Source organism: Ictidomys tridecemlineatus, chromosome 2, assembly GCF_052094955.1.
Source record: "Ictidomys tridecemlineatus isolate mIctTri1 chromosome 2, mIctTri1.hap1, whole genome shotgun sequence".
NCBI classification, from domain to species: Eukaryota; Metazoa; Chordata; class Mammalia; order Rodentia; family Sciuridae; genus Ictidomys; species Ictidomys tridecemlineatus.
The window spans coordinates 5,591,721-5,613,102 of NC_135478.1; the positions used below are offsets into that span (position 1 = coordinate 5,591,721).

The following is a 21,382-nucleotide window of genomic DNA, read 5'->3' on the forward strand; positions in this document are numbered from 1 at the left end:
TGTTACACCAGGAACCTTTGTATTTTCTGTGAATGGACGTACTCGGAATTAACCCATTCCTCTTAAGATTCTTGGTATTTTCCTTTGGGAAGAGTTCTTTAACTGGTGCATGTTAATTGCACAGAATGGCAGGTATCACTGTGGTATATTTGTGCATCAGAAAAGCAGAACTTGATCAATTTTGCTCCCCAGTGTCTCCCCTGCCCTTTTCTCCTCCCGTCCTCTAGCTTGGGAGGAGTTTGTAATAAGTTAGCCTTAAGTGATAAGCTGCCAACATTTTTATCTATTTGGTTTTTTGCCATGATTTACGAGTTCTGCCTTCTCGATACTGGTCCTTGTACTTTTTTGCTTTCCCTGAATTGTGTCCACAACTCTTGCTTCCACAACTGACTTGAGAGTGTAAGGAAAAGTCCTAACAATGACCCAGAAAACCAGATCAGCGCCATCATGGCTCTGACCACATCCTCTCCAATTCTCCCTCAACACCAGCCCGACACGTTCCTGTCACCATACTGGCCTCATTATGGGCCTGTGTGTGCCAAGACTGCTCTTGCCACACAAATTTACATCTTACTGTCCCACCTAATCAAGGTCTCTGCTCCAATGTCCCTTAAATGAGGGGTCTACTTTCCTATTTTACATAAATGTGTTAAGTTTTCAAGTCTCCTCAAATCTTAGAATATTTTAGTTTTCTGCCTATAATCTATCCCTTTCCCATTAGGATGAAGTAGTTCAATAGAATGTACTCAACAGTAGGTTAGTGGTCAAGAGGATGGGCTGTCTGGGTTCAAATGTGAGCTCTCTATTAGTCTGTGAACTGAGGCAAATATCATAAGTGCACCACACCAGTTTGCTCGCGGAGAGGTAGGATAATAACCAACATACTTAAGGAACACTCAATAGTTGTTATTTGTAAGGCATTCTTAAAGTGCCATGTCAGTGTTTGATCATTTATCATCAATGCTCTGTTATACGAAAACATGACCCCTACATAAAAGGAATGATTTACAAGAAAATTCCTAATCTGGTATGCACTTAGTAACAGCATATCAAATAAATAAAAATGACAGAATTACAGGAAGAATGTTAATCCATAGTCATAATGGAAGACTTTACTATGCCTCTATCACTAAGTAGGATTAAAAGAAAAAAAATCAGTACATATTATAACACAATAAGATTGTATTAATATGCATATGCCCTATGTCTACATATTAAAGAATATACAGTTTTCAAAGAAACATGAAACATGGATAAAATGTGACAAACTAATAGGTTTATGGTTAGATACTACATTCAGCTGCAAGTTAACACCATCTTGAAAACAAATCACTTTGGCTTCAGCCAGTGAGGGGTTACTTTTAATCAAAGGAAGAAAAATCTCAAGAATAAGCAGTCTCTGGCTGATACAGCCAGAGGCTCTTGAGGAACCCAAAGCGTTTTCTTTCTTCTTCTTCTTTTTTTTAAGTTTTGCTGCACTCTAGTTGTCAACACAGTTAAAAAAAAAAAAAAAAAAAGGCAACAAACCCCCCAAACAAATAAACCCTTCAATCTGCAGACCTTTCCAAGAGAAAGTAACGGTAACATGAATAGAAAAGAGAGCTTCCCTCAGTCCCCTGCCCCCAGTGAGTCCTGCCCAGTCCTCATGTCCAGCAGAGTGGAACAAAGACTGCCTGGGCTTTGGGAAAGGTGGCAGATAATTTTCAATTCTGCTTACAGACAACCTGAACAAACTGTTAAGTAAGTAGGGGAGAACGGACATTGGGAAAGAAGCTAACAGCATCTGTCACACAAGTATAGGAGGAGAAAATAGCTTCATAAAGCCGACAAATTCTGACAAAAATACCACTTTGAAGAAAATGTACCAGAAATGTTGTTTAATGTCCATTAAGATGAGAGCATTTGGGAGCTATTCAGAAATAACTTTTTGAATATGCAATGTACCAATGTTTTCAAAGAGTAAATTATAATAAATACATTGCAGTAAAATTTTGGAACACAACTTAGGGTTCATTTTAGGAAAATGATAAAGACACAAACGTTTATATGAAAACATACTGAAGTGCTGGGGCTATAGCTCAGTGGTACAGTGCTTGCCTCGCATGTGTGAGGCATGGGTTCGATTCTCGGCATCACATATAAATAAATAAAGATCCACTGACAACTTAGAAAATATTAAAAACAAAACAAAACAAAAAAACAGACTGAAAAATTAATGAGCTAGTGGCCCAGCCTGCAGGTGAGATGTTGGCAGGGGACTCTACACTCACTGTACGTTTGTTTCCAGTACAGATTATTCTGCAGTCATTCATGAAGTGCTGAGACAGAGGCACCTAACAGACACTCTTGGTGTCCCCTGGTGTCCTCCAGTGAGTTCCTGAATCACTGAAAAACTTCCAAACACACTGAGAGGTTTTGCATTCAGGGACCATTTAACACAAGAGGCATCCTTGAAGGCTTTCCCTGTTCTTTGTGTTAATAAATTTTCATCTTTAAAAAAGTGAGAGAACAAGTCAAATGTGGGGGTGCATGTCTTTTAACTCCAGCTACGTGGGAGGCTGGAGCAGGAGGACTGCAAGTTTGAGGCTAGTCTGGGCAACTTAGCAAAGTTCTGTCTCAAAAAGGGCTGGGGGTGTAGCTCAGTGATAGAGCACTCATGCGCAAGGCCCTGTGTTCAAGCTCCAGTACTTAACAAAACGAAAAAACCAGAACATTCTCAAGTCTTTCCCATAGTCACTGTGGGCATACCTCACTGTCTGGTGGTCAGTAATGTGGACATTTGGGCCACAGGGTTTTACACATTTCTGAAGTCTTCCTCTGTTGTGTGATCTCACGTGTGTCAGACACACACTCTTTTGACCTTCAGAGGGCTTTCCCCTGAGTGGGAGCTATTACTGAAGGGTTTCCTATCATTCCACTCCTCAGGTTTTTCCCAATACATAATCTTTCGGGCATGTCGGAATGAGTGTGGGCTGAAAGCTTTACCACAGAGACGGCGCTCACAGGTTTCTCTCCAGAATGGATGGACCAGAGAGCTTACTGAGGCTATGTCACAATGATTAAAAGGATGAGGGTCTGCTGAAAGCTTTTCTTCATTAATTTCATGGCAGCTTTCTAAGAAGGGTCTCTGATCTGTCTCCTGATACTCATGTTTCTGTAGTCTTCTCCCACAGTATCACAATCATTCTGTGACCAATTCCATATGAAAGGTGAAAACATCCTTCTGCGCCTAGGTGGTAGGACATTATGGCTTCTTCAGTGGCCCTCCCTTGAATCACTTACTTTGGGAGGAACCTGCTGCCACATCGCAAAGCTACATAGCCTTGTGGAGAGGCCTATGTGGTCAGGAAGTCTCCTGTCAACAACCAGCACCGACATTCTAGGCATGTGAGGGCCATCTTGGAAATGGACCCTTCATTAGCAAAGACCTGCTGACCACAGCCCTGCCTGACATCTGGGCTGAAACCTCAAGAGATCCTGAGCCAGAACTACAAAGCTAAACTGTTCCTGAATTCCTTTTGGAAACTGTGAAATAATAAATGCTTCTTGTTTTAAGTCAAAGTTTTGGGGAATGATTTGTTAGGCAGAAACAAGATAACTTGTATACCTGGTTGAGTTCTCTCAGGTTGTCTTAGGGTGAGAGGTCAACAAGTGCTTTCTCATAGAGATTTCCAGTCATTTCTCATCACAACTCATATCCACCTGTTATGTATTCTCTTGTGCACGGAGAGATAAGAGTTGCTGGTAAAAGATTTCCCACAATGGTTACATTCATAGGGCTTTTCTCCAGTGTGAGTTCTCAAGTGCTTCTTAACAGCAGAGAGGTTATTAAAGGCCTTCCCACAGTCACTGCACTCGTAGGGTTTCTCTCCAGTATGTATTCTCTTGTGCACAGTCAGAGAAAAACTGCTGCTGAAGGATTTCCGACACTCGTTACATTCGTAGGGTTTCTCTCCTGTGTGAGTTCTCACGTGCTGTGTCAGATAGGAGCTCTTCCTGAAGGCTTTCCCACAATCATGGCACTCATACGGTTTCTCCCCTGTATGAATGCTGTTGTGTCCAGTAAGAGAGGACCTGGTGCTGAAGGCCTTTCCACACTGATTACATTCATGGTGATTCTCCCCTGTATGGATTCTCTTGTGGCTTTTGAGGTTACAACTAGTGCGGAAGACGTGAAAACACTGGTTACATTCATAAGGTTTTTCTCCGGTGTGAATTCTCACGTGCAACCTAAGGGATGAGGGATCACTAAAGGCTTTCCCACAGTGATTGCATTCATAGGGTTTCTCTCCATTATGAATTCTCCTATGAATAGTAAGGTAAGACCTGCTGCTGAAGGATTTTCCGCACTGATTACAGTCATAGGGTTTTTCTCCAGTGTGAATTCTCTTGTGCTGAGTAAGGTTAGATTTGGTGCTGAAGACTTTAAAGCACTGATTACATTCATTGATTTTCACTCCACGATGACTTCTTTCCTGTTGATTGAGAGGTGAATGGTAACTATAACATAATATTTTAAATATTTGATATTTGTGTATCAATTCTCTTTCCTAGGAATTTTGCTACAACATTATAATTGATGTTTTGGGTACTTTCAGCTTATGTATGGCTTCTGACTTAAGTCTTTGAAGTTGAAAAAGAGAGATGCTTTGCCACAGGTATTTATATTCACTAGATATTTTCTGATAAATTTAAGACCAATTTATGTTTCAAATGCACAAAACTTGAGTCACATTTAATGAAATAATTATTTGTGAGAACACTCGGTGAAGAAACAAGTTAGAAGTTAACTTACACTTTTCTCCAAAGTCACAGCAATTTTGCAGTATCTCTCTAGGGACACCATTTTCTCAAGTGTAAATGACATTTTCCACAATGAATGTCTGGGTTATTTCTTTTCTAGGATGGGATTTCTTCCTACTATGGAAAACCAGAAATCATCCATTGTCTTACCATTTTTATACTTTTAGTCTGTTCTTTTCTAAAAACATGCTTCTTAGGAGTCAGCCATTTGGTTTTAAGTACAGTATCCAAATCTGAAACAAATTGAAAAGAAATTTATGTGGATGAGGAAAAGAAAAGACCACCACATGACTGCAATTGGTCCAGGAGGGGGTTTGCAATGAAGGGGGCTTCGTTATGGAAATTTTAGGTATTAGTTTTTTAAAAAACAATTCTAATGTGGAAGCTAGAGAGAAAAAAAAATTTAAAAAGGGACCTCACAGAAAGGAGACCAGGAGAATAAAGAAAGGGGATCAGAGGTGGGGAGGAGAAGAAGGGAAGGACATTAAGTTGATCAAATTATATTATGTACATGTTCAAACATATCATAATGAATCTACTATGTATAATTATCATGCTCTAATTAAAATAAAGGATTCTAGAAAGATTAATAAAAGACTAACAAGGTATTATCAGAAAAGAAAAGTGGGATTTAAATTTAGAAAACAGCTGCATTTTAGGTTCTCCCTAGAGCAAAAGTAAAGTATGAGATGGGAGAACTGACGAGAAAAGAAAAAGAGTACACAAGAAACTTCCTTGTCCGTCTTTGTCATTTTACAAATTCTCTGATAATACTCCCAACTCCTGAGTCCCTGGCCACAGCCGCTCCTCACAAGGACTCATATCTACCTGGTGCTCACCTGGACAGGTGCTGGGAAGGATTCCTCTCTCCTCTGTCACCGTCTTGTCTTCTTGCTCCAACTGGGAGATCAAACTGTGTTTATCAACATGACACCCTATTTATGGAGAAAATTCACATGGTGTTCAGAGACTGTCTGCAGGACAGCAACTCCATGAAAACTAAAGCCAAGACTTCTGAAGATGGAAAAGTGTGACTTCAGAAACAGTGGAATAATTTCATCTAAATTCTGAGCATTGTAACTTACAAGGAACAAAAATGAAAGTATCCTTAACTCAATATTCAGAATGATAGGGCTTAAATAGTTCCAGAAGCCCATGCCTAAAGTCAGACACATCTTTTAGAGGCCCTCACTTAGTATTGAGAGTTAGGATAAGAGATGTTCTGTGCACAGAGAGGGCATTAGACAGACAGCTCTGAGAGGAGGCAGATCTGTCTACCTTGTTCACCACTATCCCCAAGCCCTCCAGACCCAAGATAGAGAGGCGCTCAACAAAGACTGTCCACAGTGACAGCAATGAAAACAGTCGAGTAGGGAACTCTAAGCGCCCATCCCTCCACAAAAGACTGTATAAATAAACTGCAAAAATGTTCAAGATCATCTTTATTGGAGCTCTGGAAACTTATCAAAAGTTTATAGCAGTCAGTTAAATGTCTAATCAAGGGAAAAATAAATAGCTGGATCTGGGTAAGAGTATTATGACATTTTGACGGAACCAGACCAATCTTCTCTGTTTTGGCCGGGAAGACAGAGCCAGCATTACTACTCATGGAGGGAGCACAGTGGACTTCACTCAGCGATTTCTTCTGACCTGTCTGTGGGCTTCCTGCAGGACTGGGTCAAAGGGCTTGCCTTATTTGTCTAACTCCCAACTCTGAGAACCGAGCTTGTGATCTGGGACCCGTATCAACTTTGCAGAGAAGGGCAGTAAAACACCATGCCTCTGAGGTGCCCCTCCCCTCTCCTCCAAACCTAGCCAAATTAATGGAACAATGAGGGTGAGTCTAAGCTGGAATGTCCAGATACATAATATTCTGAAGGACCCTGGGAATTAGGGTAAGTAGTGTTACCTGTAGAAAGCTGCCTGCTTACACGCATGCCAAGTTCCTTGGGTGCTGGTCCTACAAGGACAAAGTAAGCTGGCTAGTGATGTCACTACTTCTGTAGTCTAGCTTATAAACCCCTTTCCCTGTGGTAACTGGTGTGGAACTGGGGGCACTGTGGAGAGGACAAGTGCTACTTGTCTAGCCAGTGATCACTGGATAAAGTATTGAGAGGGATGGACATGCTGTTTTCTGGAGTCATTTTGTGAGGGATGGAGGCATTATTCAAGGAAGCACTGTGAAGGACGAAGGTGCTACTGGCCCAGCCTGTTGCCCCTGGACACTCTCTGCAGGCATTTCTCAATTAACCCTTTGGCTCATATCCCATCTCCAGGTGTCGTCTTTGGTCTCTCAGTAAACCTAGTGCAAATGGGCTGTGAACCTTCCACATGTGACAGATTTAAAGGCCAATGTACTAGTCAGTCCTGCCAGAGAGTAGATGCAAACAAAACTAGTACGACCAGAAAGCCTGGAAGAAAAAGTGGGAAAAAAGATGTTTGATGTGAATGGCTTTGAACAGTCCCCCATGCTCCTAGGAGTTCAGAACTCTGGAGTACAGCTACCCTATAACAACAAGGCTAAAGGGACACCTTCAAGTTAAAATCAAAGGACAATGGAAAGTAACTCCAATCCATACAAGGGAAGAGCACTGGCAGGGCTGGGGCGGCTCCGAGGAAGAGCACTTGCCTGGCTTTCATCCTCTGCACTGGGACAAACAGAATTAGAGAACACAGGTAAAGGTAAACATAGAGGTGAATAATAGTCAAGGAAGATATAGGGTTGGTTTGCAACTTTTCTATTTTTCTGATATCACTTAAAGATAAAGGCCTAAATTGATTAATTATAAATCTACCTCAATGGGTACACAATTCATGATGACACAATTTGAGACAAAACAACTACGGGTGAAGGAACACAGCTACATAAGAGTAAAGTCTTTTTTACTATTGAAATTAGGCTGGTATTAAACCAGACTGTTATAACAAATGAAAACATAAATGGTAATCCTGAGGGCAACCACTAAGAAAATAACTGAAGAACACACAAAAGAATGGAAATCAAAACAGCCCATGAGAAAATAGTTAACATAATGGAAAAATTGAGAAACAAAAATGAAAAAAAGGATGAGGGTCAATTAAAAGGCAGATTTTGGCAGAATGCATGTAAAAATAATCCAGTGACATGCTATGTATTACAGGAAACTCATTTTACAGTGAAGACACAAACATGCTGACGATGAGAGGAGAGAAAAGGAAGCACAGAGGCACTGCAGACAAAAGCCGAGAAGAGAGGGCAGCCTCTGCTGAGGTCAGGCCAAATGCTGCGCTGGAGAGAAGACTGCTGCAAGATACGAGTAAAGATGTCATACGCATCATCGATATAAACGTACAGCGCCAATTCACAAAGAAAATTCAGTAAATATAAACAATACATACCTGATAGAACTTCAAAATAAAAAAATGACAGAATCGAAAGGAGAAAGAGTTCTATTCCTAGTGGTTTGAGACTTTAATACCTCATTTTCAATAACGAATAAAATAGCTCATATTGGTTAATAAGGAAACAGAGGACTTAAGAAACACTTCAAGCTAACGGGACCTAAAAGGCACAAAGAGCAGCCATCCCACAAGAGAAGACACGCTGATCCCAGATGCTTATGGAACTCTGGCAGGTCATATGTCAGGCTATAAAACAGGGCTCACTAAATTTAAAAACAATGAACTCACTGGCACAGGGGTGTGCTCCTGGAGCCCCAGCTACTTGGGGGACTGAGGCAGGAGAACTGTTTCAGCACACAAGTTTGAGACCAGCTTGAGCAATGCAGCAAGAGCCCACCTCATAAATAAAATAATAAAATCATAAAAAGTGTCTTCTCTAACAGAATGAAATAAAACAAATGAGCATCAGAAGGATACATACTGGGAAGCTTAAGATCACAATCCCACCCAAAGTGGTCCACAGAGATAAGGCGACCATATCAAAATCCTGATCCCCCCCTTTTTTCCCCCCAGAAATGGAAGCAAATCTTAGAATTCATTGCAAAGAAACCTGGATAGGAAAATCAGTCTTAAAAAAGAACAAAGCAGGAAGACTCACATTACCTTATAAAACCTACCAGAAAGCAACAGTCACCGAGAGAGTAAGGAACTAGCAAGGACACACCTGAGGACAATGGGAGAACTGCGAGCACACAGGCTCTGACGACCTGAGGCCAAGTAATACTTGACAAGGCCCCAAGACCATTTGTTGGGGGGAAGACCAGCCTCTTTTACAAAGGTGCACAACTGGGGACACACATGCTAAAGAATGAAGCTGACGCCTTCTCCACACCTTATGTAAGATTAACCCAATGACTCAAACACCTGGATCTAAATGCCGACACTAGAAAACTGCTGGAAGCAAACAGGGCTGGGTCTTCACGACTGTCTCCGGCAATGGTTTCTTAGGTAAGAGACCAAAAGTGCAAGAAGCAACGAGGTAAACTGGACTTTATCAAAATTAAAATTTTTATGCATCAAAGGACACTATCTTGAAAATGAAGAGAGACCCATGGAATGGAGAGAAATTATTTGCAAATTATACTTTGAATAAGGGTTTACTACCCAGAAGACACAACAAACTTTTACAACCCACTAAGAGAAGAACCAACAACCAATTTAAAAATGAGCAAAGGATTTGAATAGACACTTCTTCAAAGAAGAGATACAAACAGCCAGGAAGTGCATGGAAAGAGGCTCAGTGTGGTCAGTCACGGGGAAATGCAGATCAAAGTGAGACTCCACTCTACATCTCTCAGACAGCTACCACCAAGGACACACGTGGGGAGGTGGAGAACGCTGGACTCTCTCTCACTGTAGGGATGTAAATTGGTGCAGTTGCTGTGGAAAGGGCTGGCAGTTCCTTAAAAGCTAAACAAGTATCATGACCTGTCAGCATCCCCAGCCAAGAGAACTGAAAGCAGGTGTGTCAACAAAAATTTACACACAAATATTCACAGCAGTATTAGTCATGATAGCCCCCAAGTAGAAACAACCCAAATGTTTATCATCCAATGAGTGGATAAACAAAATTTGATTATGTCCACACAATGGAATACCATTCAGTTCCTATTAAAAGGAACGAAACACTGATATATGGTACAACAGAGCTATAAATACTGTGTCACATGAAAAAAAAAGGTTACATATTTTATAATTTCATTTACATGAAATGTTGAGAATTGGCAAATCCATAGATAGGAAGCAGATTAATGGTTACCAGCAGCAACAGATGGAGAAGGTAATGGTACTGACTGCTTAAAAGGAATAGGATATTTTGCTACAATGAAATACCTGAAGCTGGATACTTATATTTATAAGCTAAAGAGGTTTTATTTTGGCTAATGATTCTGAAGTTTGATAAGTTGAAACATCATGGTGCAGGCCTCTAGAGAAGCCTCTGTGGCTCTGTTATAACATGGTAGAGAAGTGGGAAGGGAACCAGCTCCCGAGAGATGGGACTAAGCACATGGAGTGGCCTTCCTTTACAACAACCTATATTCCAGAGAGCTAACCTGGTGCCACCGACCTGACTCATTCCCTTTCTAGGAGTGCTGCTCCCTGATCCACTCATCTCCACCAGGCCCCACTACCTTGGTACTGCTTCACTGGGGACCAAGTTTCCCGTACATGAACCTTTGGGGGAGACACCATAGTTAAACCGGAGCAGGGGTGACAAAGAGTTCTGACTTTGTAGTGCTGATGATGGCACACAACACTGAGAACATTAAAAGCCACTTGATGGTACATTCTGCAATAATTCAACTGTTGAATTTTATTGGGCTTACCGAGGGAGGCCAGGTTCCTGCAGTTCTCCAGCATCACGTCTCGGTACAGAGTTCTTTGAGATGGGTCCAGCAATGCCCACTCCTCCTGGGAGAACTCCACAGCCACGTCCTTGAAGGTCACCAGGTCCTAGACCATCACAAACATTATGGCTTAGCTACAGAGCTGCCAAAACCAACAGGAAGAGGTCCAGGATGACAGATCCAGGGACAGGAAACCCAGAGCAGGATACGGGTGGGCAGGTCTGGGCTCTGTCCTCTGTGCTTGCCTCCTGTCTACTGGGCCCACCCCCAGATCCAGCACTACAGAGGCCTTCTTTTCCTACTGATTGTGATCCCTTGGAGTCTTCCTTCCCTCAACTCCAGGGTTGAGCAGAAATACCTGGTAAAGGAATGAATGATTCCTCACAGCCATCAAAAGTTGTCTGAGGGGCTGGGGCTGTGGCTCAGTGCAGAGTGCTTGCCTAGCATGTGTGAGGTACTGGGTTCAATCTTTAGCACCACATAAAAAATAATAAAGTAAAATAAAGGCACGCTGTCCATCTACAACTATAAAAAGAAGCTGTCTGAGTTGAAGACATGGCCATCTCTTCTCAGCTTCCCCTTGAACTCTCAGAAGCACGTGATGCATTTATGGAGCTAAGAGGGAGCTTTGACAATGTAGTAGGTATTGATATACTTGGACGTCTTCTGTGGAGCCCCTGAACTCTCATAGGGGTTCTGGAGGTCCTGTGATGTCTAAGGACCCATCAGTTGTGAGGCTCCAGGCCAGTAAAGGAAGCAATTCCAAAGGAATGACGATAGGGAAAAAGGAAAAGCCGACTCACCTGTAGCCAGCTGGCCAGGAGCTCACCAGCCAGCCCCTCCTTCCCTCTGCATGGTTTCCTGTGAGGGGCTGGGCACAGGGAGGACTGATCTGGGGAAGAAGGAACAAGTCACAAGAATCCAGAATGCCCAGTGCTGACACTCTGGAGGCTTCTCCATCCACCTGTGCTTGACCATACACCAAGATACACAGCCCATAAACAAGCCCACCCACACAGATACCCACCTGCACCTTCACAGGAAACCTGGACAAAGCTGTCTCCCCCTGGCCAGAAAACAGGACTCAAAGGTCTGACTGCACATGAAGAAGAGATTGCTGCCATCTCACAGATGAGGACATTGAGGTTCTCAAGTTTTTCTCAAGTTTATCAAAAGAATTAAGGATTAATTCAAAAACTCCCACATATTCACCATGTAGGTGACAGAGCACTAACATACAAACACCCAAGTCCTAAGTCCCAGGAGCCACCCCACCTGACCCCGGGGCCTCTGGGCCCACACCTACCTCACCTGTGTGGCCCTTTCCTCTGTACTGCTCTGGGGGCTATGGACCTTCAAGCCTGAAATGGGCTGCCAAGATCCCTGACTCACCACAAGTGGGGGGCAGAACAGCGGCTGCCATCCTGTGACTCCAACAGCAAAGCTTCTGAACACCAGGGTGGTGGGAAACAGGACCCTCCTCTTGCTCCCACGGGGCACTGGGAGAGCGCTCTGGAACCTGGAACAAGCAGGAGACAGGAAGTCTGCACAGCCTCTCCCTCTTGGGGCTGCTGAGGACAAGTCTTTCTTAGCTCGTCTATCATGCCCTTCTCAAAATACAAGTTCTGTCTTCCACACTTGGTCTTTATTCTGCTTAGCAGATTGTATGTCAGGGGAAAAAAAAAAAAAAAGCAACTGTTTTCCTTTCACTCTCACACCACATCAGCATGGAATTTTGACACCAGCTATGTGGACTTTTCCCCACAAACAAGTAGGCAAATGATTCTGCAGTGGACACCAGCTAGGCACATTTTCTCCCTTGACAGGGTGTCACAGCCCACAGTTCGGAGGCTCATCCCCAAGGCCTTCCCTGGCACTTTAAATGTGAGTCACAAGTCCCAGGTTGTTCTGTGTGCTCTGACCAATGGCTGTAAATAGGGTTTCCCACAAGTGCCTCCTCAGTTTGATGTACTTACTCAATGGCTTGGAGAACTCAGGGAATCACCTACAGACACTTACTGGTTCCTTATAAAGGATATCACAAAGGCACAGATGGAAGTACACAGGGGATGCATGGGGAAGGGGTGCCTTCTCTGGCTGTGTCTCCCTCCGGGAACCTCTAGTACAATTACCTAGGATCTCTCAGAACCCTGATCTTTTGGATTTTTATGCAGACTTCACTGCACAGGCATGACAACCAACAGATGGAGCAGGGAAAGCCACCAGGCCTGTCTGTCCGGATCTCCCTGGCCTCTTTGTAGGGCTTTCCTTACCCAGAGCATGGGACAGAACCCCTCTGGAATGAGCAGTGTCTATGACCCATTATCAGACAAGGTAGGTCAGAGAATTCCCCTATGGCCAGCCAGAGGCAAGAGAAGACTAGATCCTGCCTTGGAGAAGAGAAATTTCACTTTACGGCCTGACACAGAGAGGAAGCTCTGAGCTAGGAAAGGTGCATGAAAACCAACACACTGCGTATCATAATGGCAGAGCCACGCGATGGCACAAGCTGTCTTCCTGCCCCCAAGGGTAGGACCAATATGTCACTGCTCCACTCCTCTTCAAAACTGTGGCTTCATTGAGTCTCCTGAATATTCTTCCCATCCCAGTTGTTATCACAAACCTCACAGCTGCGGCCCCTCAAATTCTGAGACTTTGCCCCTGACTCTCATTATTCCTTGAGCCTCCAATCCCACCTCATTTGGTGGATGGCAGTGATGCTCACAACATTAGGGGTGTCCCAACTCCAGGGCCCCTGCCCTGTTCCCTATAGACCCCACCTTGCCATGGTCATCCACTGGCCCTGGTGTACCACCTGGAACAATCAGAAATTTCCATCTTTCCAAATTGAACCTTCTTTCTTTTCTACTGATCACTCTTTTTTTCCTCTCCTCACATCTGAGCATACCCGGCCTCCAGCCACCCTCTGCCATTTCCTTGTTCATCATGGGCCAGCTCCTCTCTCATTTCACACACACCTAGGTTGACTTCATGATCCCCCTGTCAACACATGTCCTTATCCCCACCTCGAGCTTACGGTGGCCCAGCAGAACTGCAGCCAGCCAGGATTCCATCACCACCTGCTTGTGGCCACAGTTGAGCACATCAGCCTGCACAAGGGCTGTGATATGGTCACCTTTAGACAAACAAGCTCATCAACATGAACAGAGCCACCAACCCTGCAGGACAACCCCACAGGACCATGTAGCCTCACTCACCACACCTGTCGTCTCCCCTCGAGTCTTACAAAAGCTCCCTATTTCTCTCCAAGGCAACCAGCTTCCTAATCGGCCTTGATGACCCTAGCCTCCTGGGCCACACTCTTGTGTGGCCCCTGACATGCCTGAATGAGGGCTGGCTCTGCCGAGGGGGCGACAGGGAGGACTTCTGAGGACAGGTCCTAGAAGGCATTGCAGCTTCTGCCTCAGGCTCCTGTATGCTTGTGTGCTCCAGGGGTCATTGACTGCCATGCTGGGGACGAGCAAGAGGCCCTGCCTGAGGCTTAGGGGGAGAGGAGCTGAGGCCGGCACTGACCTGCCAGCCACAGGGAGGCCTGGAGAATCCTGGAGTGCATGGATCCTGCAGATGGCACAGCCCCAGGTGGAAGTCCCCTGAAACCTCGGACAGTCCCCAGCCAGACCCTTTCAGCCACACTGCTCCTGCATTCCTGATCCACAACACCCCTGAGAGATCTGCCCTACCTCTCTCCCCCTGTTAGACAAGGCATAACCCCCCTGCTCTCTGCAAGCTGCACTCGGCAGCTCTATCCTGGGGTCCATCTCCTGCTTTGTAGGAGCTGTCCACTCTTGATAGTCTCTGGTCATCCTTTCCTTTCAAGTTCTCCCTCTCTCCATTCAGGTCGGGTCTAGGATCCTCAACAGTGAAACACACCTATGCTCCGAGCATGGTTTTCTTTCCGTTACTGCCAGTCTCTTTCCCTCAACCCAGCCAGAGTCACTCACTCCCATCCCACTCGCTTCCTCACATACCACCACCTGGTGTCCACCACTACTACTACCTTAAGGGTGATGCCCCTGGCAGTCACCAATGCACACCACAGTGACAGAAGTGCAGACCACAGCCCCTCACATCAAACCTTCCTGAGGTCTTTGTGCAAGGCCAGCTGACCCGGGAACTGTGACAGAACTGTCCTGCCTCCACAGGTACAGGAGGTCCTATCTCCCCAGCAGGGACCTAAGTTGTGCTCAGGTATAGTTTGGTTACTGAACTGAGGAGGGAGAAAGGGTTGGGATCCAGCCAGCTCACTGGGACCCCAAGAGGAAAGCAGGCAGAGGAGGCACTGAGATCCTTTCAGGCCACAAGCTCCTCTTCTTGAACTCTCCCATTGGGGCAGCAGGAGTTTCTGTTCAGTTGGATTTGGTGACTCTTGCCCTGCCCTGGATATGTTGGTGTTGAAAAAGGGTCACAGAGGATGGGCCATTCTACATCAGTGATGTCCAATAGAACTTTTGGGGATGACAGAAATGTTCTATAATACGGCTCTGTCCAATATGGTGGCCATTAACTAACCAGATGTGGCTACTGAGTTTTAAAATGTTATCTGTGGGACAGAGAAAATGACCTTTTCATTGTGTTTAGCAGGTACCACAGTACAACAGGGCAGCCGTAGACATACTTGGGCCTGACTCCTCTAAGATGCAGGAAGGATCCTGGGAGTGGTAAAACGAGGGTGGGCGTGTGGCCTTGGGTGAGGGGCTGGCTGCAGGTCTGCACAGGTAGAAGTCAGAAGCACACTAGTCCTCGGTGCCATCTGATGAATGCAAATGTGCTTTCAGTGAGAGCAATGAGAGCGAGCACTGGCACTTTCTCTGTTCTAAACTCCCCAATTCCATCTTTCTACCTCTTTCTTACTTCATAACCACCACGTAAACTCAGGAACAATCATCTGATTCCCAAACTTCTCCCCAAGAACTCCTATCTTGCCTGAGTCAAGCCTTCATTTGGAGTCCTGAAGTCCCACAGCCTGAGAGCAAATGCACACCATACCACCCTCCAGCTCTCATGTCCTTGGTGTCTTCACACTGGCCTCAGAACAGAGAACAGCCAGACCAGGTCTGCTTCTGCCTTTGGGTTGGGTCTGATGCACACCTATTCTTCTCTGCTGCCTAGGCCTCAGTCATCACTGTCTTCCCCGTTCCCAGAGTGTGCTGGGTCCTCTCCTGCTCAGAGGTTTTCCTTATGCTGTCCCCTTGACATGCAGTGGTCTCTTGAACATACCCTAGGGCCCTCACCCATCTAACCCTGCAACTAGCTAGACTCAAACCCCCCTTTAACTCTCAAGCTAGATACTAGCATTTTCCAAGAGGATTCTCTGTCCCCTCACAGTGAGTCCCATAATACTCAATTTTTTAAATTCATCTTCCCAGTTAGAATGGACACTCCAGGGAGGCAGTACGAGGTCTTTTTTCTCCAGGGTTCGCATGCAACTGGACCAGGGCATGGCTCAAGGAGCTAATCAACTGCTGTTTGCCTAGGACTGTCCTGGTTTGAACACTGAGTGTCCTGTGTCCTGGAAAACCCCTTAGTCTCAAATAAATAGGAACAATCTGTCACCCTAAATTGTGTACCCAAATAATGTATATGGTGTGATAAGCATTCCTCAACAATGTTATAAGAAAGCTAGAATGAGAAACACATATACATAATAAAATCTCACACTTAAAAGAATTTGAGATTCTCAGCATTATAAAATGGGCCATATTGCTATTTCAGAAGTTTTAAGAAATAAGTTTATTAGGAGGCAAAGTGTTGAGGACCATCTTTTTTTTTTTTTTTGAAATGAGTTTCTTCGCCTTTAGTCTATGAGTTGCTGCTTAATCAATTTCCCAAATTTTTAAAATTTAAATTCCTTTTTTCAATTGTAGATGGACACTATACCTTTATTTTACTTTTTTTTTTTTTTTAATTTTTAAAGTGGTGCTATAGATAGAACCCAGTACCTCACAGGTGCAAGTTAAGCACTCTACCACTGAGCTATAGCCCCAGGCCCTTCCCAAATGTTTTAAATCTCAGTGTGTGTGCCTATGTGTGTGTGTGTGTGTGGGGGGGGCAAACAACTGTTCAAAATACATCTGGTTGCTGTTCAACCCAATTTAAAATTTCTGTTACTAAACAAGGATGCTCAAATCATCTTTTCTGCAAATACCCCTGTGTTTTGAAGCTTTGTGGAGGATTTATAGGTTTAGAATGGGAAGGGTCTGAGAAACACTGCTAAGTATCCTGGTAGCCTTTAGTGGGAAGCCTAATAACACTAAATAAATAGGAATAAATACACATAAATATTTTTTATATTCATATTTACATAAAATCCTGCATTTTAAAATATTAGGGCATACAGAAATTAATTACATATGCTTAAAGTTACTTACATGGTTGTCTTGTAGGCTTATATGCATTTAACTGTATTTACTTATTTACACATACATATTTTAGAATCCTTCCCCTGAATATAAGCCATCAAATAATTTTTCTTAAGATACTTTCACTCTTAGTCCCTCCTTCTGGGTACAGCCTAAGTACAGGAAAAGGTGCACTGGCCATCCTATCTAGGAGCCTGTTCCGTTCCACATTGTACTCACCTGGTCACACTGAGTTCCACAGATCAGTGGATCACTGAGGCTGGTTTCATCATAAACCTGAATTTGAACGACGCTTTTCTTTTCTGAAAAAAAGAAAAAAGGCCCAAGAATTGATTTTGATGCTTTTATAATACGGTTGTTAGATAGGGATAAACCACTCCATTCTCGGTTTTCCCTTCTTCTTTTTTGTACTTATGGGCTTAAGGTGTGATGAGGACCCAGCCTGCTGGCCTGCAGGGATTTACCTTATTCCTATGCACATGTGCTCAAGACGGGAGAAGGCGGCTTCGTGTGTACACTTGGACTTGCTCAACCAATCTGGCTGGAAAGATTTTTATGGTGACTCCAGACGTCACCATAAAATGGGAAACGTACGTGACTCAGCTGAATTTTAAGCAGCTCATCTGGTTCATTCGGGACTTGAGATGCGAGGCCGCACGCAGGGCTCCCCGCCCGGCACACAGCTCTTTGTTGTGGGGGGCTGCACCGAGCTGTGGACGCGGCGTCCCCGGGCCTTCACCGCGAGGGACAGGAACACTGCCCCCAGCCCCGATCTACAACCCAAACGCCTGTAGACTCGCCCCCGGCGCGGACGATGTGGGGGCTCCGCGGGGTGACGCGGGGTCCCACCCGGGGAAACGGCAGCTGGGCGCTGACCCCAAGGAGCAGCCTGAGGCCTCACGCAGAGGCGGGGCTCCCGGGAAGGGCGGAGGGACGCCGAGCCGGCGGTCGGGGGTGCCCGCGGCCCACGCCCCTCCCTGAACTCGCACCCGAGCCCCTCCCGCCGCTCACCGCCTTCGGCCCCTCCCGAGCGCCCAACGCGCCGACTCGCGGAGACGACCGGCCTAGCTCCCCAGCGCGCGACGCGCGGCTCCGCCCACGGCACCGCCCCGCGCTTCCGGTCGTGGGCGGGACGTCCCGCAGTCCACTTCCGGTCTCGGGCTGTCAGCCACAGACAGCTCCTCTAGTTTGGGACTGCGTGGGGCGGGCGAGGATGCTGATCGCGCACCCCCTTCTCGGGCTGAGCTGTTTTAGTTTTCTTAGTGAGCGTGTGCACGGTTGTGCCCTTGGGTGGGTCAACCGCGGGGGCGACATCAGTCCTGGGTGGGAGTCGTAGGGACGAGCAGGGTCGGCTGGCGGGTGCCAGGCAGTGGAAGGCGTCGGGTCCGGGAGGCGGGGCCTGCCTGTGGGTGGAGACCGGTTCCGGGGGCGGGGCAGGGGCGGGGCCCAGTGCTGGGGGCGGGGCGGGGTGGCCCGGACTTGGAGAGTGAGGCAGACTGTGGTGGGTGGAACCTAGGTTTGGGGGCGGGGCTGTGGGCAGAGACCAATTCCAGGAGTGAAATACCGAAGGGCTGGGTTGTAGGATGGGGTTGCCAAAAGTCCCCTGGGGCTAGGGATTTTAGAGACCAGCTCTGCGGATGTTAGAGGTGAGACTTTTCTTGGACTGTAGAGATAGAAGGACGCTTAGAAACAACTTTTCTTCAGTCTGATCTCCATGATCGCACGGCCCAATAGAATCAGGTTTTATATGCACAGTTCCCTATAACTTGCTTTCCCAAGGCAGAAGATAAGGATTTAATACTATCTTAGTTTAAAAACTTCGGAGGCACTGGAGGGCATTAAGTCGTAGATACATGTATAGGAAATCTTCAGTGCTACACATTCAGTAAAATATCCTAAATCCCACCATTGTCTCTCAGTCCTCTTGCCCAGAGGACTTCCAGATAGAGTGTGTACATGTATGTGTATGTATGTATATGTATGTGTATGTATGCTGTAGTAATTTATAGAACAAATTCTTATACCTAGTAAGTCACTGTTTTAGATACTGGAAATATGTATTGCACAAAGCATACAAGATTTCCTAATCTCAGAGAACTTGGATTTTAATGGTGGGCAGGGGGAGTGAACAATGAATATTACAAATAAAACACATGATGTGTTAGATATTGATAAATGCAAAGGAAAAAATGAGGAGTGTAGTCTTGAGTGATCTTCCTTTTGTTTGTTCTCTTTTCTAAGCCCAAAGACTCCAATTGTAGTTTCTCACAGTGAGGCCTCTCCCTTGCCCTGAACAAACTACTGACTGTATTCTAAACACCTCTTTAGTACAATGTTTACCCTGATTCTGGGGACCCCAGGGTGATTGGAGTGTGGTGGCTTTGGGGAGTGGAGCTGGGAAGCCTTAGTAGCTGCAAGCGCAAGAGGCTGCTAACTTTCATAGTGGACAGCTCCTGGTTGTGAGCCAACAGAATCAACAAAGGACCTTATAGCATAAGTTCATATGATGCTTCAGCAAGAAGATAAATGGTCATGGCATATTTTCCTTCTGATTTAAGTTGCATATCATAATGCTTCTCAAGAGAGCACTCACAGGAAGCCACTATTGATTAATGGTGGTTGGCATGAGATTAGACATCTTTGCCATTGCCTCTAAGGTTTCTTGCTGAAGGTTTCTCTTTGTCCTTCAATTAAAGTATGTTGAATAAAGCATGGGGGCTATAAATCATTCACTGGCCTTAGAAATCACACTTTTGGCCTTTTCAGTCTCTCTGGGCTGTATCTGTGCCTTCTATTCTGGTGGTGGTTGTCTCTTTAAGACAACCACCATCTGGAAAACATCATCCCATTTTTTCCTGATCAGACGCATAGTACTTTGTGCTCAACTTACTTCCCCCTTTGACATTCACTTCCTTCTGGCCACCATCTCTGAGATGGCATCACACTTCTGTACGGAGGTTCCATCTCCTTTGGAGATTGTACAGCTTAAATTATTCTTCCTGACACTGATGTGTGTGGCCAAGGGCGTCCTGCTGGCCCTCATGTCATACGACCGGTCCATTGCTGTGTGCCACCCCCTGCAGTACCCTGTGCTCATGAGATGCCAGGTGTGCCTGCTCCTGATGTGCTCAATGCTTGCACACAGACCTCCATCACCCTGCACTTCCCCTACTGTGGCTCCCGCACCGTGGACCACTTCTTCTGTGAGGTGGCAGCCCTGCTGAAGCTCCCCTGTGTGGACACCTCTGCCTATGAGCGGGCGCTGTCCACCTCGGGAGTGCTGATCCTGGTGCTGCCGCTTTCTCTCATTGCCGCCCCCTACGGCTGTTCTGCTCATGCACTCAGAGGAGGCCCTGAAGCAAGGCCTTGGCCACCTGCTCCTCTCACATCACGGTCATGGGACTCTTCTGTGGATCTGAGGTGTTCAGGTACATGGTGCCTGGTGCCCACCACAGCCCTCAGAGGGGCAACATGGAGGTGCGGATGGCTTTGGTCAAAGTGCTCCTCACGCTGGGCTCAGGCCAAAGCTGACCACAGGTGGCTGCTCGTGTGAGTCCATGCCTGACATCATACTCATCTCAAAACAGCTGTTTTTGGGTGCAGCCGCCAAGGCCTTATGTTCAGGCTAAATGTTCAGACAAAAGACTAGTCGGATTCACATTTATGCCCCCTTCATGAAGCTTCCCTCCTCATGAGCCAATTTCTGCACCCCCTAAAGGCCTCACCTCCTAATGCCAAAACATGGCAGGGGGTCAGGATTTCAGCATATGAAAGCTAGAAGGGCATAAACAGTCCACAACAGTTACTATGTAACCACCATTATAACAGATTTATCCACCCCATACACACTCTTATCTTTGTAGCCTAGTATCATTTTTATTAGATGCATATACAACATTTATATTACTACAACTATTTAATTGTATCCTTATTTTAGGCCTCCTATCACAAAGAACCCTGTGCACATTTTTCTGGTTCTTCAAAATAAGGTAGTGCCTCCCACCCACCCACTGGCCCCACTCATCTGCATTTTCCACCCCAGCATTGTATTTTCTCCAAAGACTACTTACGTATGAAACCACCATATCCATTTCCTGCTGCTTCCCTACACAGGAACTGGGGACTCTGCTGTGTGCCTCCAAGTTTGCCTAGAAAATAGTCAGGCATGTGAAAGTGAACAGGTATCTGAAGAAGAAACAAAACAATAAAAACACATTAATGAAAGAAAGACTAGATGAATATGTCAAGTCTCAGAATCCAATAGGGGGAACAGCACCTTAATGTGAACCTCTGGGAAGACCCCAAAATACCAGTCACTTGTATGTCATTCGGGAACTCCATTATTTTTTTTTTTTAAATAAAGGGCTTGGTGTTGAGAGTGCAGGGCACCTGAGTATTATAAAGAGATTA

The 21,382-nt window shown here is 45.4% G+C and overlaps 1 protein-coding gene and 1 pseudogene across 5 annotated transcripts; one reads left to right on the top strand and one right to left on the bottom strand.

Moving 5' to 3' along the window:
• Positions 1–1,862: 1,862 nt before the first annotated feature.
• Positions 1,863–18,356, bottom strand: Znf558 (zinc finger protein 558). 5 transcript variants are annotated; one of them, XM_078035551.1, is made up of 10 exons: positions 17,984–18,356; positions 17,437–17,509; positions 17,192–17,274; positions 11,985–12,111; positions 11,396–11,484; positions 10,572–10,698; positions 6,713–6,763; positions 5,643–5,738; positions 4,954–5,036; positions 1,863–4,475 (listed from the first exon to the last, which is right to left on the bottom strand). In XM_078035551.1, the coding sequence occupies exons 4-10, from the start codon at positions 12,013–12,015 to the stop codon at positions 3,693–3,695; spliced, it is 1,260 nt and encodes a 419-aa protein (XP_077891677.1). In that variant the 5' UTR covers positions 12,016–12,111; positions 17,192–17,274; positions 17,437–17,509; positions 17,984–18,356; the 3' UTR covers positions 1,863–3,692. The 5 variants fall into 5 exon arrangements, with proteins under 5 accessions (XP_077891677.1, XP_077891672.1, XP_077891685.1 ...); XM_078035546.1 differs by having other exon boundaries at positions 17,437–17,513; XM_078035559.1 differs by lacking the exon at positions 17,437–17,509.
• Positions 18,357–19,904: 1,548 nt separating this feature from the next.
• On the top strand, positions 19,905–20,503 carry LOC101966344 (olfactory receptor 2Z1-like; annotated as a pseudogene).
• The last annotated feature ends 879 nt before the right edge of the window (positions 20,504–21,382 follow it).